Source organism: Haemorhous mexicanus, chromosome 2 (genome assembly GCF_027477595.1).
Source record: "Haemorhous mexicanus isolate bHaeMex1 chromosome 2, bHaeMex1.pri, whole genome shotgun sequence".
Classification (NCBI taxonomy): domain Eukaryota; kingdom Metazoa; phylum Chordata; class Aves; order Passeriformes; family Fringillidae; genus Haemorhous; species Haemorhous mexicanus.
This window is the reverse complement of record NC_082342.1, coordinates 308,483-325,853: the sequence shown is the minus strand read 5'-3', so window position 1 is coordinate 325,853 and position 17,371 is coordinate 308,483. Positions and strand designations below refer to the sequence as shown.

General features: G+C 49.2%; 1 protein-coding gene across 11 annotated transcripts in view; it reads left to right on the top strand.

Annotated features, from left to right (window-relative positions):
• C2CD3 (C2 domain containing 3 centriole elongation regulator) overlaps positions 1–17,371 on the top strand; it is a 37,240-nt gene that overhangs the window by 11,726 nt on the left and 8,143 nt on the right. For 5 of the 11 annotated variants that reach the window (XM_059870698.1, XM_059870666.1, XM_059870654.1 and 2 more), the window contains exons 15-29: positions 289–532; positions 1,239–1,422; positions 2,747–2,927; positions 3,929–4,101; positions 5,357–5,477; positions 6,643–6,911; positions 7,278–7,367; positions 8,427–9,035; positions 9,787–10,098; positions 11,050–11,188; positions 11,849–11,913; positions 12,600–12,805; positions 13,525–13,625; positions 14,430–14,693; positions 16,931–17,139. In XM_059870698.1, coding sequence (XP_059726681.1) covers positions 289–532; positions 1,239–1,422; positions 2,747–2,927; positions 3,929–4,101; positions 5,357–5,477; positions 6,643–6,911; positions 7,278–7,367; positions 8,427–9,035; positions 9,787–10,098; positions 11,050–11,188; positions 11,849–11,913; positions 12,600–12,805; positions 13,525–13,625; positions 14,430–14,693; positions 16,931–17,139 — 3,167 coding nt within the window. The remainder of the gene's footprint in view (positions 1–288; positions 533–1,238; positions 1,423–2,746; positions 2,928–3,928; positions 4,102–5,356; positions 5,478–6,642; positions 6,912–7,277; positions 7,368–8,426; positions 9,036–9,786; positions 10,099–11,049; positions 11,189–11,848; positions 11,914–12,599; positions 12,806–13,524; positions 13,626–14,429; positions 14,694–16,930; positions 17,140–17,371) is intronic. The other 6 variants (XM_059870678.1, XM_059870655.1, XM_059870645.1 and 3 more) reach the window with 5 other exon arrangements.

Sequence of the window (17,371 nt, the reverse complement as noted above, 5' to 3'; positions counted from 1 at the left end):
GGGAGTCTTGTTCCCGTTCATCCCTTCATTCACAGATCTCTAGGCTGGCCCCTAGCTAAGGTGCTGTTAGGTGTTGGGAAATTGTCCTTTGTCATTGCTGGAAGTAACTCCTTGCACCCAGCAGCTCGTGGGTCTCTGCTGAGTGAAGATGGGATATGAGACAAATTTCAGAGGAGTGGAGGCAGACTGGTTTTTATCATCGCACGAGTTGTGTGCGATGCTGTTCCTACTCAGATGGCTGCTGCTCACGCTGGGGCTCTGTTTGTTTGTTCTGGGCTTGTGCTGCAGGGATGCCAAGGTGTGCCAGCTGCTGCTGCAGGCTCGGTACCCGGTGGTGGCCGTGGACGGCCTGGTGCCCGTGGTGGACGTGTTCACGGGCAGCGCTCGCGGCAGCCTCCGGGTCACCCTGGCCATGGGATCTGCTGAGCAGGTGGTGGCCCTGCAGAGGCTCAAGGCTGAGCAGGGCGTGGTGCCTCCCGTCACGCTGCGGCCTCCCCCCTCCCTGGAGCACCCAGCTGCACAGCCCACACTGGTATTTACTCTTCAGTTCGCCCCATCCTCCCTGCTAAGGACAGGTCCAACGGGTTTTACCTCTGGGTTCATTAGCAGATGAATGATCCCCAGTCACTTCTTGGAGCTGTAGCCAATTTTGTTATTTTCTGCAAATTGTACACAGAATTATATTGTTTATACTCTTTTTTTATCAGCTTGCTCTCAACAGTCCTGGCTTTATGCCCTTTTTGTTGCCTTGCATATCCACTGTTTCTATCTTAACAAGTCCAGTAAAAACAAAAACAAACAACCCAGCAAAATTATAGAAAATCTTAATTCTCACAGCCTTATTGTCGAGGTTTTGCCACTACCTTGGAGTTGGATAGGTTGGAACTTTTATGCATTTTATATACTGTGCTAAAAAAAAAAAAATTCTTTCAGACTGTCAGTATTTCTGTAAACTCTAGGAGGAAAATGGTAGATAATTTTTCTGTCCCCCATCTCAGTTTTCTCAAATCCTTATCACGTGTAATGGTTTAGATTGGAAAAGGCCTCTATGCTCACTGAATGCAGCCTCTATCCCAGCCCTGCCAAGGCCACCATTAAACCATGCCCCCCAGTGTTACATTCACATGGCTTCTAAGTACCCCCAGGGATGACTCAACCACTTCCCTGAGCAGCTTGTTGAAATGTTCCCAGTTTTCTAAAGTCATCCTTTCCGTGTGGCTTCCCCTTTTTTTTGTTAGCAGTTGGACCCAGGAGGGGAGGAGCTGGTGGAGCATGTGTTTGAGATCCACGTGGAGAGTGTGAAGGGACTCACTCCCCTGCAGTCCACGGTCTGGGGAGAGGCTGACTGCTACATCCAGTACCACTTCCCAGTTCAGGAGCCTGGCTGTGGTGCACTGCAAGGACCTGGATTGCATGAGGATGGTAAGTTTGTTTTATAATTTTCCCTTATTTAGAGCGTTGCGATAATTAAATACTATTCAGTTGTGTTCTCTCTGCCTGAGTTAGAGGGGGCATGTTTTTCTGAGCTTTCAACAGCCAATGTTTATTTTCTTGGACAAACTGGGCTGGGGCTGTGTCACTGGATTCAAAGCCTTGTTTGTCTGAGGCTGGTGGCTAGTTCCCAGTGAAAAGAAAACCTAATTCCAAATCCCTTGACGTGGTACCTTCTGTGAAAGGTGCTAGGGGGCTGTGCCAGCTGGTCCAACAAAGATGCAGGAATGGCTCTGCAGGGAGTAGGGATTGTACACAGTGCAACCCAGCAAGGCCTTCCTATGCACAAGCCTTTCAGGGTGCTCATTTTGCTCTCCCCAACTCCCTGACAGCAGACTGCAGCCAGCTGGGGATCAGCCTCTGCTCCCAGGCACCAAGGGACAGGACAAGAGGAAACAGCCCCAGATCATGCTGGGGGAGGTTTAAGCTGAATGTCAGGGAAGATGTCTTCATCAGCAGGGTTCTCAAGCCCTGGCACAGCTGCCCAGGCCAGTGGTGCAGTCACCATCCCTGGAACTGTTCAGGAAGGGTTTGGATGTGGCACTTGGTACATGATTTACTGGGTGGCCTTGGCAGGGCTGGGTTAACAGCTGGCTTTGATGGTCTTAGAGGCCTTTCCCAGCCATAACAATTCTGTGATTTTCATGGATACAGAAGAGTTGATTGGGTTAGATCACTAGGATTAACACAGAATGGTTCAGATGGGAAAGGACCTTAAATCCCCTCCATTCCCACCCCTGCCATGGCAGGGACACCTCCCACTGTCCCAGGCTGCTCCAAGCCCTGTCCAGCCTGGCCTTGGACACTGCCAGGGATCCAGGGGCAGCCACAGCTGCTCTGGGCACCTGTGCCAGGGCTTCACCTTCCTTTTGGGAAGAATTTCTTCCCAATATGCAATCTAAACCCACCATTTTTCAGAATATAAAAGAATATTTAAATAACTGTAATTGTAGGAAAGATCACAGTGTGGTGTGCTTTGCATCACCACTGAACAATGACAGGCAGTGACATGGTTCCATAGTGAGTCCTGGGGGATTTCTGTACTGCCTCTGGTTCCCAGCCTGTGCCTCTCAGGGTCATGGGGCTGCAAGCATTGCTTGTAGAAGCTTTGTGAAGTGAAGCTCAGCAGAGCAAGCCTTGTCCCAGGAGGATTTCACTCCCTGTCCATGGGTCCTACCTCCTGAAGGATTACAAGCAGAAAAAGATTGAAAGCTGCAATTGCAACCATTTTTAACCAGTTCTGCTTGACTTCTAGGCATCACATTAAAGCCATTTAGAACAGCTACCACTCTGTGTGTCCCTGATCCCATCTTTAATGATGAACATCATCATTCCCTCTTGGTTCCTGCTGATGTCCCAGTCCAGAGGCTCCTGGTCAGTGCATTTATGGCACCAGGAGCAGCAGGAGGAGGAATCCAGTTTGAAGTCTGGTGCAGGTACAGAGCAACATCCAATTCTTTGTAGATAGCACAGCAGTACTGGTAGAGGTAGATCTGATCTTGAAAAATCTCCAGCTCTGGAAGGGATGTTTCATCATATTATTTAATAATAGCCAAAAAAGTACAGTAAGCTCATCCACATTTGGTGATGACTGTCTGCACTGAAAAACCATGAACCTTTTTCCTCACCAAGAGTCCCAGTTGCTCCTTTTTATAACTTAAAAAGTGTGTGCTATTAGTTTGCTTTCTTCCATCTTTTAATCGGCATAACAATCTAAAAGTAGTTTAAATGCTTGCCACATCTAAATTTACTCAGTAGCACCCTGAAAGTACAATTTCATGGTGCTGGATTTGCACTTTTCCCTCATACAAATCACTGAGTACAAGAGAAATAGTAAAAAGTGGTTTGTAAATTCAAAATGTTTCTTTGGCTACTGAAGCTAATTATTAGTAGTAGAGAGCAGAAGCCATGAAGACAAATAGCTTTAGAAAAAGATAATAATCTGTTATTTCTGCAGTAAACAAGTCAGGCTTTTTTAAAGTTGCAAAGTCACATAAGAATTACTATGGGCTGTTCTTAAGATACAGTGCCAGAATTTGTTTTAGGATGAAGCTGAAGCCAAGTAATGCACTAAGAAAAGGTTTAGAGTCAATTTTTTACACTCACAATCTGGTTCCTCAAATCTGTTCTGAAAGAGAGGGATTTTCATTTATTAACGAGAAGTGATAGCAGAGAATATTTGTTGCCAGATCCTTCTCTTGTTTTTCTTTGAGATGCCAATTTTTAGTGGAGGTCTTGCTTGTTGACTTGTTAGGACTAGTGCAAGTATGTATTTGTAGCATTGTCTGCATGAGCACTTAACCATTCTTTTCTTCAATGGAAATACATTTATTTTTCTCCCTTCGCTGCGGGGCTAATTAAGCTTTGTAAGACACTCAAAGCTGACTTCTGTGCAGTTTGAGAGAAATGTTGATGCTGGTTTTTTGTGTCCTACCAGGTATTATTACCCAAATGTCAGAGACCAGCTGGTTGCCAAAGGGGCCTTGCCTTTGTCACGGCTCTGTGCCATGGTGACTCTGCAGCATCGTGAAGAAATAGGGATTCAAACTTTTAACCTTCCTTTGGTCCCCCGGAGTGATTCCTCTGAGGAATTTCATCTGCGGTCTTCAGGTAAGCACGGCTTGTGGGCTTTCCCTCAGGTGGTAAAGCCAGGCTCAGCCGAGGAAACCTCTGGGCAGCACAGTGGTGTGTTAGCAAAGGACAAAGGAAATGGCCTCAAGTTGTGCCTGGGAGGTTTAGGTTTGATATTAGGGAAAATTTCTTCCCCAAAGCACTGTCCGGTCCTGGCACAGGCTGCCCCAGGCCATGGTGGAATCCCCATCCCTGGCAGGATTTAACAGGTGTGGGGATGTGGAACTTAGGCTGGGGAAGAGTGGTAGCCTTGCCAGTGCTGGAGGAATGATTTGGCTCCATGATTTTATGGGTCTTTCCCAGCCAAACCAGTTTTGATTCTGTTCAAAATTCTGTCAAATTCTATAAAAGTCTGTTTGCCTCCAGGGCAAATAAAAATATGTATTGGCATTGGCAATTGAAACCAGCCAGGAGTGGTTTTCCTCCCAGCTTTCACTAACACCATAACGAGTAAAAAATCAGTGAATGAACAGGGGAAACCCTCAAACTGTCAAAGAATTGAGTCAGACCCCAGGGTTGCAATGCTGCAGGTTGGCCACAGGAGGGCGACACTGCGGGCTCCGACTTGCAGTGCTGTAGTTCCGCCACAGGAGGGCGACACTATGGGCTCCGACTTGCTGTGCTGTAGTTCCGCCACAGGAGGGCGACACTGCGGGCTCCGACTTGCAGTGCTGCGCTTTGGCCACAGGAGGGCGACACTGCGGGCTCCGACTTGCAGTGCTGCGCTTTGGCCACAGGAGGGCGACACTTCGGACCCCCGACTTGCAGTGCTGCGCTTTGGCCACAGGAGGGCGACACTGCGGGCTTTGACTTGCAGTGCTGCGCTTTGGCCACAGGAGGGCGACACTGTGGGCTCCGACTTGCTGTGCTGTAGTTCCGCCACAGGAGGGCGACACTGTGGGCTCCAACTTGCAGTGCTGCGCTTTGGCCACAGGAGGGCGACACTGCGGGCTCCGACTTGCAGTGCTGCGCTTTGGCCACAGGAGGGCGACACTGTGGGCTCCGACTTGCAGTGCTGCGCTTTGGCCACACGAGGGCGACACTTTGGACCCCCGGCTGAAGCACAGCCTGCTGCGCCTCCAATCTCAGTGGATTTGTGGAGTTATCTTTTTTAAAAAATACTCCTTAATAGAGTAAATTTTGTATTAATAGGTATAGCTAAGTATTGAGTATGTTGAGTATGTTGCATTAAGGGCTGAGCGGTTTTTTTGCTCCTTCCTTTCATTTACTGCAGGTTTGCTCGATGTGAGTGTGAGGTACCAGCGATCCCTGAAAACAGGAGCTGGAATAACTGCTCAGGCCGTTTCTCTTTCTGTGCAAATACACAAGGCAGCTGGTTTGCAGGCAGCAGCCAGGTAAGGCCTAATTTAAAAAGAGCCACTTTTCACCCAAAACAGCCTTATCTGGAGGCAGCAGGCTGAGGCATGAGATTAGATCACAACCTTACTGGCCAGTTTTCCATCTGCAGAGACCAAGATTCAAAGTGGGTCCTGCTCCAAAGGGAAAATAACTCTATGAAGATCATCAGCAGCTATTCTGGTCCCTGAAGCTGCAGTACAGGGTGGTAGCATTTGCTCTGCAGAAGGATGCAGGTTGGAAGGGCATGTTTTCCTACATTTCCACATTTTTTTACACCAAAGACTGGTATAAAAATTGGCTGATATAAGAAGGTGCCTGTTTGGGCACTGGATCCTGGTGTTGCTGATGCTATTTAAAAGCTAGCTGAGGTTGTTTTCTTGCATTTCACTGTGAAAACCTCAATAAACTGACTAGAAAATGAAACATGTTCCTTTTCACCTTAGGGCTCTTGCTGCCGCTGTGTGGTATCAGCTAGATTGAGTTCCAGAATATGTGATTTTCCAGAGTCAGGAAAGGGCTAGAATAGAGGGAGTCAGTTCCACTAGAAAAGGTGGCTCCTGGTATTCCAGAGCCATGGTCTGACCCTTTCTCAGTGTTGCTGGGAGACCCTGGTCCATCCTAACTCAAGCAGACCCTGAAAGGTAAGGATCACTTTTGTATGGTGCTTGGAGAAGTCAGGGGAATGGAATGACCTCAGACCCCTCATCCTTCAGGTGTATGACCTGGGCAATACCTGGGTCTGGTTTACTTCTAAATTACTCCATTTGCTAATTTCATCTCCTTTTGCTGGTCAGTTCTGCTCTGTAAAAACGATTTGGCTCGGTCTTTGGCTTCTTCCTGGAGCAGGTCCTGTGGGAAGTTATTCTGTAGTACAGTGTATCCTTAAAGGTGCTGAGTGCTTTCTCAACCACAAATAAGAGCTCAGCCACCGGTGATGGACTCGTGAGTTCCTCTCACCATCTCATGTCTGTCCCTGGTATGTTCAGATGGAAAGAAAAGATGAAAATGCTCTGCAGCCAGAGCCCACAGGCATTCTGACTCAGAACCTTCGCTCTTAGTCCCATCCTTTCGCCTCTGCTTGAGCATGTTTGTTCCTAGATTCCTCACTCACTACCTGCGTTCTCTTCCTTCTTTTCTGTTCTTTCCCCACGTGGGATGAAGGGCTGTGGCCCAGAAGAACCCCTCTGTGCAGTGCTCTGCAGGGCTGGGGGTGAACGCCTTCGTGCGCGTGCTGCCGTCCTTCCTGCCCCCGGCGCAGGCGCGCCGCACGCGGGCCGTGCCCTGCTCCTTCTGCCCAGAGTTTGGCCATCACCTGCAGTTCCTCTGCCACCTCATCACGCAGAAGAGCAGTGGAGAAGCCTCTTCTCTGGGGGAGCTCTTGCAGAGTGGCAGTATTTTTTTCTCCATCTACCACCAGAGCACCAAGTCAGGTAAGGACAGCAGGGGCGGTTGCAAGGATTGAATGCTAGTGCAGAAATCCTCTTAATTTTAGTGTAGAAAAAAAAATACTCATAGAATAATGGAATAGTTTGGGCTGGGACTGGAAACATCCTCAGCAGTAAGCAAGGCCATCTTCCAGCAGGTCAGGTTGCTCAGAGCCCTGTGCAGGGAACTCTGCAGTTGCTAATAGATGTAATTATCTAAATTGTCTTTGGGAGAGACTGTTCCCCTTGTGCAAAGAGTTTTTGAGCCTCCCAGTGATGAAGATCACCTCTTACCAGCTGTCCTCCCCTAGTCAATCACCCCTAAACCTTACCTACCAGGTGGGTGTATTTACAGAATTATTTATTTTCCAGCCACCAACCAATTGGCTGACAGAACATCCAGAGATTATCTTCTGGGGACAGTCACGATCCCAACCAGAGACCTGCTGACAAGAAGATCAGGTAACCCAGCAGTGCTGTGCTGCTGGCAGTCTGTGTAAATGCTATTGCAGTTCCTTAAAATTATTTCCATTCCTGTTTTGGGGGGCTTGTTTTGGAAGTGGAGGGAGTTTCAGGGTTTTTTAGACCAAAATTCTTTCACATGTTCCCCACGTGTTCAGTGAAGATCCTGCATTAGGAAAGGCTCATAAAGGTTGTTGTTTGAAAATCTGTTTTCAGGATGTAGCATGTTTAGTGGCTGAATGAATATTCTGGGGCTACTATAAAGAAATTTAACTCCATGCCAGCTGAATCCAGCACCTAAAATCCTTAGGACTTTATTCAGTGCTGTTTATTTTCTAGATGAAAAGTCCAAAAAGGATGTCAAGTCATGAGTTGTAGTGTCTAGTGCAAGACCAGTGACTGCTTTTCAGATGTCAAAGATGGAAACAAAAGTCTTAGATAATTAGGAAGTAGTAGGATTCACTCTTTTTTTCTTTTTTCTTTTTTCTTTTTTCTTTTTTTTTTTAAACTGTGTGTGAAATATCTCAATGCTCCTTTTGGGTCCCTTCCACTTCAGAATATCTTTGAAATTTCTGTGAAAAAATTATTCATGTATCTGTCCCCTAATGATCTCCTCTATCTAGTATTAGTCTGGGATTTTTATACCTTGTAATAATCATGTTTTTATTATTTGCCTTGGTAATTTCTGCCTTATTTTCAGTGAAGTTCTCATTTTCTCCAGCCCAAGATTTTGAGGTTGTTTTTAATGGGAAGAGAGTAGGAAAGAAATGAGAACACATAATTTTATAATTGGGTGTCCCAGGGATATAGTTTTATGGTAAAATGGGTGTTGTTAATGAAGTGAAAATCCTTTGGGATCAGAGCTGCTGCTGAGGTTTTCAGAAGGCCAGGAAGTTGTTGCTCTTTCAGATTAGGAATTATTTAATGAAATTCCGAACGAGAGGTAAGCCCTTGGTTTATTTGGCATTCCAGTCCTTGGTGGGTGGCCAGAGGGGTGACCGTTCTCCAGGGGCGTTTTTGGGAGGCTGGGACAGTCTAACAGGCCCTTTCCTCCCGAAGGTGTTTCAGGCTGGTTCCCAGTGACCCTCTCCGAGGAGCTGCTGCCCCCAGCCTGCAGCACCCCGCTGCAGGCCGTTGTGGGAGGGCTGGAGCTCTCCGTTGCCTTTGCCCAGCAGGGTGACAGGGAGCGTGTTCTGGAGGCTGCCCGGCTCCTGGGGTGGGGCAGCGAGGAGCTCCACGAGCACAGCCAGGACTGGGAGCAGAGTGCCAGCCCCGTGGCTGTCACCATCTCCACGCCACGGGTGTGGCTGCCACTCCACTGCGTGCTGCTGGCAGGCCAGACACACCTGCACAGGAGCACTCACTGCTACCTCAGGTACAAACTGTACAACCAGGAGCCCACCTGGACGTGGCTGAGGCGGCCAGAACTGAGCGACGACGCAGAGAGTGTCACGGTGAGCTTCAGGAAACCCAGCAAGGTGACTCTCAGAAGGAGCCAGGGGCTGCTGTGGTTCTTCAGGGAGGAGAAGTTAGAAATCCAGGTGTGGTGGGCGTATGGCAAGGAGAAGGAGGTGGAAAGACCCCTTGACACAGATCGTCTCATTGGATGTGCCTACGTCGACCTGGCAGCGTTGGCAGAGAGATCCAGGGGAGCGCTGAGTGTTAGTGGTGAGTCTGAAACACAGGGTCACCTTCCATTCCTCCCTGCTGGCCAGTTACTGTGCTTCCCTCTCTAGTCACTTTGAACAAAATGCTCACAGCTTTGTTGTGTCCTGCAGAGAATCCCAGGGTGGTCAGGGTGGGAATGGATCTCTGGAGATCACCCAGTCCCACCCCCTGCCCAGGCAGGGTCACCTGCAGCAGGTGACACAGGAACGCGTCCATGGGGGCGTGGGATGTCCCCAGAGATGGAGATCCAGGCCCTCCATGGGCAGCTGTTCCAGGGCTCTGCCCCCTCCATGAGCAGAAGTTCTTCCTCAGGCTGAGGTGGAACTTGTGTTTTAGTTTATGGCTTCTGTCATCTACGTGGACTGATAAGCTTTTAACACTCAGGAAAGGGAAAAATAGCAAGAGTTAAAACAAATTTTTATTCAGGGTATGTTATATTCTCCATATATATGTATATAAAATTATGCATAGTCACTGTTCCCAGGGCTCTCAGGAGGTTGATGTGCTTTAATCTGAGTGACTGAGGGAAAATGAAGGTGTACCAAATTTGGGGATTGGTCGTGGTTTTTAATGTTACCAGGCTTGTACTTCTGGGTGATAACTCACATAGAAATTACACTGGGGATCAAAATTCCTTCTGGTGGGCTCGTGTGAGGTCTCTGCAGTAATGAGCTGGAGCAGCTGCTCTGCAAGCTCCTGCTTTTCCTTTGCTCCTGGCTCAGTTGCTGGCTGTCTGTGCCCTCTCCTGCAGGCGTGTATCCCTTGTTCAGGTGCAACGCTGCCGACCTGGCAGGAGCGGCCGTGCGCGTTCACGTCAGCCTCGGCCCCGCTCCCCCCGCCCTGCCCAGGGCTCCCTGTGCCGAGGAGGGCAGCAGCAGCAGCGAGGGTGGAGGCACGGGGGAAAGCCCTGCTCTGGGCCTGCAGGTCTCTGACAAACAGCAGGTGGATGTTGAAAGTTCAGGGATCACCCCTGGCCAGCCGCAGGAAGAAGATGTGATGTTTCTGGAAAACACAGTCGCTGTCAGCATCCTTGTGGAGAGAGCAATGCATCTAAGTCTAAAAGGTAACATCTCACACAATTCCTTTCCTGTCTTTCCTGCCTTTCTTTTTTCTTTCTTTGTTTTCCTCTGAGATCTGCTCCTGCCCCAGCACAGTGACTGGCAGGGATGGATTTTTAACGTGGCTTTGTGGTGTTGCAGTCCCAATCACTGTGTGAGTTCAGGGGAAGCAGGAGGCTGAACTACACAGCCTATCCTCCTGAATAAACTCCAAAATATTAAATAACTCAGTGTTACCTGTTAGAGGTGACAGCTGAATTCTGAAATTAGGCACTGTCTGAATAGCTAAACTCCAGGTTAAGCACTGAGAGAATAACTCAACCCCCAGATGTCCCTATCTCATAGACTCCTGTAAATTAGCACATAATAAATTTATAAAGCTGGCTCACTGTACTCAGTGTTTCTTCCCCTGATAACACAGCTAAGAGTCAAATGCAAGCCATGGTTTAAAGGTATGTAATTCTGAAAGAATCTGAACCCTGCAGATGCATTTTATAATCATTCTAGAATCTTCTGGAATCCATAGCCTTTGAAAAACTAATGCAATTTTGTTTGTTATTGCAAAGTTTTTGATGATATAAAGGAGGTTTCTTTTGAGTATTGCAGAAATATTTAAATATTTCTGTCTTTCAACATGGAGAGTAGCTCAAGCACTGGAATAGGGTCCTCAGGACCTGGGTTGTATTCCTAGCTTTACTTTTGATGATCTTGGGCAAATGTTTTTTCTGTTTCTCCATTCAATATTCCAGTTTCTGCTCTGTGAAAGGTTCATGTAATGTTTGCTTCCATTGTAAACATGACATGCCATCAGCTTCACCAGTGAAAAGGAGTATTTTCTAGATGGTGGATTTCTTTGCCAACTGTGTGGTCTTAATTGCTGAACTGCCTTTAGATTTTGTTGTTGTTGCTGTTGTTACTAATTTAAAAAGTCTGTATTTAATTCTCTGTCATTTCAGGAAGTCCCTTGACAGAGCGTGAAGTGGCAGCCCCCAGCAGCTGTGTGTCGTTTGCTGTTGCTGGAGCAGATGCTCCAGTCACCACCCCAGTGATAGCAAATACAGACTCACCAGTCTGGGACTTCCAGCAGCAAGCAAGGTGAGAGAGGGGCATTCACACAGACCCTCCCCACATCTCACAGCCAGGCAGGTGTGAAAAGGACGTGTGGCTTCGGGTTTTTTAGCTCAGACCTGGATATCTGAGCTTAAATTTAAAAAGATTAATTGACTGCTTCAAGGGCCCTCAGCAGATCAAGTCATACATGGCAGTATTCAGGAATTAACCTGTGTGATCCAACCTGGTGTCTCCTCTGGTGCTTTAAATCTGAGTCCCTTCAAAGAACTTCAAAACTGTTCTACATTTAACACTTCATTTTTCCATTTGTTTGTTTTTTATTTCCAGCACTGAACTTCAAACATTACAGCTTTGAACCATAACCCCAGTGCTCTGCTGCCACCGTGTTATTGAGTCGTGAAACAAACTGTGTTTCTGTTCCTTCACAGTTTCTTTGTCCCATCTTTTAAATGTACAGCAAGAGTGAGGAGAGGGAAATGCTTCTTGAATAAGCAGAAGCCCAAACCGTGCAGGGATGTGTTACAATTAGAGGCTCACTAATTTTGGGGTTTGTTTTGTTCCTGCCCCTATCAGTACAGAAAGAAACTGGTTTGCCTGGGTAGATAAAATGGCACTGAAACCTCAGAAGCATTTTGCTGCTTTTCCCTGCTTTGCATAAAATGTTATGGTTTTTGTTCCTAACAGATTATCCAAAGAGCTTCTCCTGGATCCACAGCAAACCTTGGTCTTCAAGGTGTGGCATAAAGCAGGTAAAGTTTGTGGTGCAGTATTAAGAGGAGTGTGTTTTCTGCATCCCCTTCCTTAGTTCCTTGTATTCATGCAAGGAAAATAGATTCTGTCAAGGGAATAGGAGAGTAGAGTTGTAATGCCATCTTTTGCCTTGTGCAAGAAGAATGCTAGAGATAAATACCTATTGATTTCCTGGCCCTTGGCATCCTCCTTTTCCCCATTAATCATCTTACAGGGTTTGGTTCATCCTTATACTCTCTGTGCTTAGAGAGGTGCTTCCGAGCTTGGATTTTCCTCCTGAAAGAAATTCTTACCTGCTTCCTTCACGTGCTGTTTGTTGCTGCTGCAGTTGGTTGAAGCGTGTCCAGCCAGTTGTAGCCAAATACTTTTATTTCTTTCTTTTCCCATACTGGAGTTCAGCTGTCTGATTTTTGCTCCAAAAATAACCTTCCTGTGTATCCCGAGCACTGCGTGCACCCAGTGGCTCTCCTGCCAGTCCCTCTCCCTGCTGTCCTGCAGGGACATTTTTAGCTGAGCCTTACCCAGGTCACCCAGATAATGTCCCCTGTTGGACAGGATTGTTCTGCACCTGGGGTCAGCTCCCAAGCCAAGTTTCAGGGCTGTGTTTTAGCATTCCTGGAAATGGCCGATGGCAGCGTGCTTTGTGCCTTTCGTGCCATCTGTGCTTTGTGTCCTTCTTCCCCAGAGTCGGAGCGAGTGATAGGATTTGCATCCGTGGACCTCTCTCCTCTGCTCTCTGGCTTCCAGCTGGTGTGTGGCTGGTACAACATCACCGACTTCAGCGGGCAGTGCCGAGGGCAGGTCAAGGTGGCCGTGTCCCCTCTGCAGGACGTCGGTGCTCTGCGGGAGGAGAGGCAGGCCAGGGCCCGCCGCCCGCCGGGCAGCTCCTCGGTACGTCCCTCTGCTCCCTCCCTCTCAGCTCACTGCATGGCTAACCACCAGCAGCCTGGGTTCCTGAGCAGCTCACAGCACTCTCATGGACCCCTCTGCATCAACACCACCTGGTTCCCTAGGAATTCTGATCCAGCTTTCCATGGTAGCTGCTGGCCAGTGCTGGTTACAGCACCTCAGCCAGGTCCTGAGCATCCCCTTGGCTTCACGCTGTGCTTGCTTCAAGGGTGTGTGGGATTTTTTTTTTTTGGGAGAATGTTCTGTGCATTGGATGTCTGGGAGCATGGCATAGGTCTGTTTGCTGCTTTGGGTGACAGCTGGTGCTCAAAAACATACAGTGGATTCAACTTTTCATTGGTTAGGAAACATCTAATTTGGCAGGAATCTGGTTTTCTGGGATATTTGCCTTTTTTTCTGGGTTTTTCTTTATTCTCTAGACTTCCCAGATGTGCTTGGGTGTGTTATAGGCCTGTAGTGCAGCCTTTATCCTACTTCCCATCATTTTAGTCTCCGATAGCATGGAGGGAGTTAACAAAAGTGTCTGAAATGAAAATGTTGTGAAATAGTACTTTGGCTCAGTGCTGGGAAATCATTTGAAAATTTAAAGCTATTTAGGAACCCTGAGGTTTTGTTAGATCAGCAGGACAATACCTCAGTTTCTTTTATTTTCTTCTTGTGAAAGACACACTTACAGTGTTCCTTTTTCCTTTTCATCCTAGGTGAAGGTCAGCTTTTCAGCACGTCCTAGTAATTCTGCAAACTTGTCCAAGCAGATGTTGAACTCCTTGTCAAAGGAAGTCAGCGTTCCTGCTCAAGAGCAGTAAGTCCACAGGCTGACAGCCTTTCTGGATATTTTCAGGTCTCAGAAAAACCTCCCTAAAGCCAATTGACTCTGCTGGAAAATGGAACACCCTGTCAGAGTGTGTCCACTGTGCTGGGGCTTAAAAATTAGTGGGCATTCCCTTTCCCAGTGAGAGAGAGGTGCAGGAGGGTAGCAATCCTGGGACAGGTTCCTTTTGGCACAGCCCAGATGTTCTTTTCCTTGTCATTGATGCTTCCTGATTTGTTTCATTTGCACCCTGGTAAATCAGGATTTAAGTGGTGCCAGTGTTAAAGCTGGCAGGTACTCTCTCATTCTGATGAGAGTGAGGGTTGTGTCTGTATTTGGTTTTATTTTTAGTGAGTGTGAACTGGAATAGGGAACTCCTGATGCATCCCCTTTATTTTGCCCTAATTTCTGTCCATGACCAGTGAATGAGAGCTGGTGAAACAGCTGCAGTGTTGGATTTTACAGGAGTAGGGCTGTCAGATATCCTGCAGTAATTCCTGCTTCCTGTCCCCTCGCACGGGTGAGGGTGTGGTGGTTTATTATTTGTTTATTTACCCCTCAGAGATGATCCTCTTCCCACGGGTGTCTCTGAAGTTCAGAGGGGCTGTGGGCCACCCCTCTGGGGTCTGAGCAGCTGGCTTGGGAGCTGCAGGCCAGCCCCACTGAGCCTGACCTTGGTCTAGGTCCGAGGCAGTAAGTGACGTTCCTGGGCACGCTTGGGAGAGCTCGTTGCACCCGCGGGTGGCTCCTCCGTGGCTCTCAAGACAGGGGCTGTTCTCGGGTGGCTTTGCACAGGGAGAGCTTCCCGGCTGGATTTGGAATCGAACAGGGGGCTGTTTCCAGCAGGGTGGGCACACAGCCCCCCCGGCACGAGGAGCACATGCGGAACGTGCGCCGCTTCCACGAGTCCCTGCAGCGGGCCGAGGGCAGCAGGAGCGCGCGGCGGCTCCAGGGACCCCTGCAGGGGGAGGACGGGAACGGGAACGCCTGCCGTGCCAGCCGGGGGGACACGGCACCGGCCCCGCCGGCCTCGCGTGCGGCGCTGCTCACCGCGCTCAGGTAAGGTCTGCAGCCCCTCCATGAGCTCAGGTCACCCCTCAGTGAGCTCAGGTAACGCCTGCAACCCCTGCAGTGAGCTCAGGTAATGCCTGTAACCCCTCACTGTGCTCAGGTAACCCCTCACTGTGCTCAGGTCACCCCTGTAACCCCTCAGTGAGCTCAGGTAATGCCTGCAACCCCTCCGTGAGCTCAGGTAACGCCTCACTGCGCTCAGGTAACCCCTGCAGTGCTCAGGTAACCCCTGTAACCCCTCAGTGAGCTCAGGTAACGCCTGCAACCCCTCACTGTGCTCAGGTAACCCCTCACTGTGCTCAGGTAACCCCTCAGTGAGCTCAGGTAACCCCTGTAACCCCTCAGTGAGCTCAGGTAACCCCTGTAACCCCTGCAGTGCTCAGGTAACCCCTGCAGTGCTCAGGTAACCCCTGCAACCCCTCCATGAGCTCAGGTAACGCCTGTAACCACTCAGTGAGCTCAGGTAACCCCTGTAACCCCTCACTGTGCTCAGGTAACCCCTGCAGTGCTCAGGTAACCCCTGCAACCCCTCCGTGAGCTCAGGTAACCCCTCAGTGAGCTCAGGTAACCCCTGCAGTGCTCAGGTAACCCCTCACTGTGCTCAGGTAACCCCTGTAACTCCTCACTGTGCTCAGGTAACGCCTGCAACCCCTCAGTGTGCTCAGGTAACGCCTCACTGTGCTCAGGTAACCCCTGTAACCCCTCACTGCGCTCAGGTAACCCCTCCGCGAGCTCAGGTAACCCCTGTAACCCCTGCAGAGCTCAGGTAACGCCTGTAACGCCTCACTGTGCTCAGGTAACCCCTCACTGTGCTCAGGTCACCCCTGTAACCCCTCACTGCGCTCAGGTAATGCCTGCAACCCCTCCGTGAGCTCAGGTAACCCCTGCAGTGCTCAGGTAACCCCTGTAACCCCTCAGTGAGCTCAGGTAACTCCTCACTGTGCTCAGGTAACCCCTGTAACCCCTCACCATGCTCAGGTAACCCCTGTAACCCCTCACTGTGCTCAGGTAACCCCTGTAACCCCTCAGTGAGCTCAGGTAACTCCTCACTGTGCTCAGGTCACCCCTGTAACCCCTCCGTGAGCTCAGGTAACCCCTGTAACCCCTCACTGTGCTCAGGTAACGCCTCAGTGAGCTCAGGTCACCCCTGTAACCCCTCACCATGCTCAGGTCACCCCTGTAACCCCTCACTGTGCTCAGGTCACCCCTGTAACCCCTCACCATGCTCAGGTCACCCCTGTAACCCCTCAGTGAGCTCAGGTAACCCCTGCAGTGCTCAGGTCACCCCTGTAACCCCTCAGTGAGCTCAGGTAACCCCTGTAACCCCTCAGTGAGCTCAGGTCACCCCAGCAGGGCAGGGCTGGGCTCGGGGAGCAGGGAGGAGCTTGGCAGCGATGGATCCATGCTGAGGAGATGGAAGGGAAGGGTGTGATGGCCACAAGGAGATTCCAGTGTCATTTGAGGCCAGGCTGGAAAATCAGGGCCTGGGTGGGGAGCTCCCAGCCGGGCTGAGCTGCTGGAGCAGCGTGGGGAGCTGCTGAGGGGAGCAGCAGCAGTGATTCCAGATCCAGAGGGAATGCTTGGGTTGTCCATCCTGGTGCTGCTGTCACAGAGCAGGTGCTGTGGAGGCAGGAGTCCCTTCAGGTGACTTCCACAGGTACAGGGCTGAGCCTCTGAGCATTTCTGGGGTGCACAAAGCAGCGTGTCCTTTCCCAGCTGGATGGTTTTCTTCTTGCTAGAAGCACTGTCCTCCTGGCTAGATTCTAGGTGTAAATGAGGTATAAATTTAGAAGAATAGTATTTATTATCTGTAGGAATACAGGAATGAAAGAGACTTCCTGAGGATTTCATCCCTACCACAAGCAATGTATCTTAAAATCCCTAGATCTTTAATACATAGCAATCCTTAGATTTTTATCAAGCCCAGCCATAAGCCACATAATATCCTTGGTTTTATGACTTTTATTGGAAGGTCATCTCGAATCCAACTCCTTTGATTAAGTAAGTTTAGGACTTAGCTCTTTTTTAGCTTCCAGCCCAAGTGTCATAGCCAAGTCAGGATTTGTTCTGGAATGTTATCCTCTTGCTTGGAGCAGCCTCAACACTTGCCTACTGATCTGCCTTTCCATAAAAACCTTCAGTCTTTTATTTGCATATCCAACTGAAACCCAACTGCCCCAGGCTTATTTTCCCCCTCTGACCCAATTTCTTACCACTGCTTGCAGAAAGAACTTGAGCGAGCTGGACGAGGTTCAAAGATACTTCAGTGAGAAGCTGACCAGGTCTTTTCCTGACTTCAGCACATCCAGACCAGGCCATGGGGAGTGGGAGAGTGACCATCAGGGCTCCCTGGGCAGAGAAGTGGATCCCAAAGGCTGCCATCTCTTGGAAAAATCCAGTCAGTTGGTGTCTCAGGTCAGCAGCCTAATCAATGGTGAGTTGTTGCTGTGAGTGGCAAAGTGACAAGGAAATCCAATCCCTGCTGCTGCTTTTAAAATAACTTACCAGAGCAGAGAATAAACTGGAGCCCACAGCTACAGTTGCTGTTGGAAGGTTATTCCATGCTTTTCCTGCCCATGGCTTCCTACAGGGAAGCAGCATTTCCAAGAGATGAAGGGCACATCCCTGTTATGCCAGAATTTGCCATTCTTCTGCCACTTTGATCT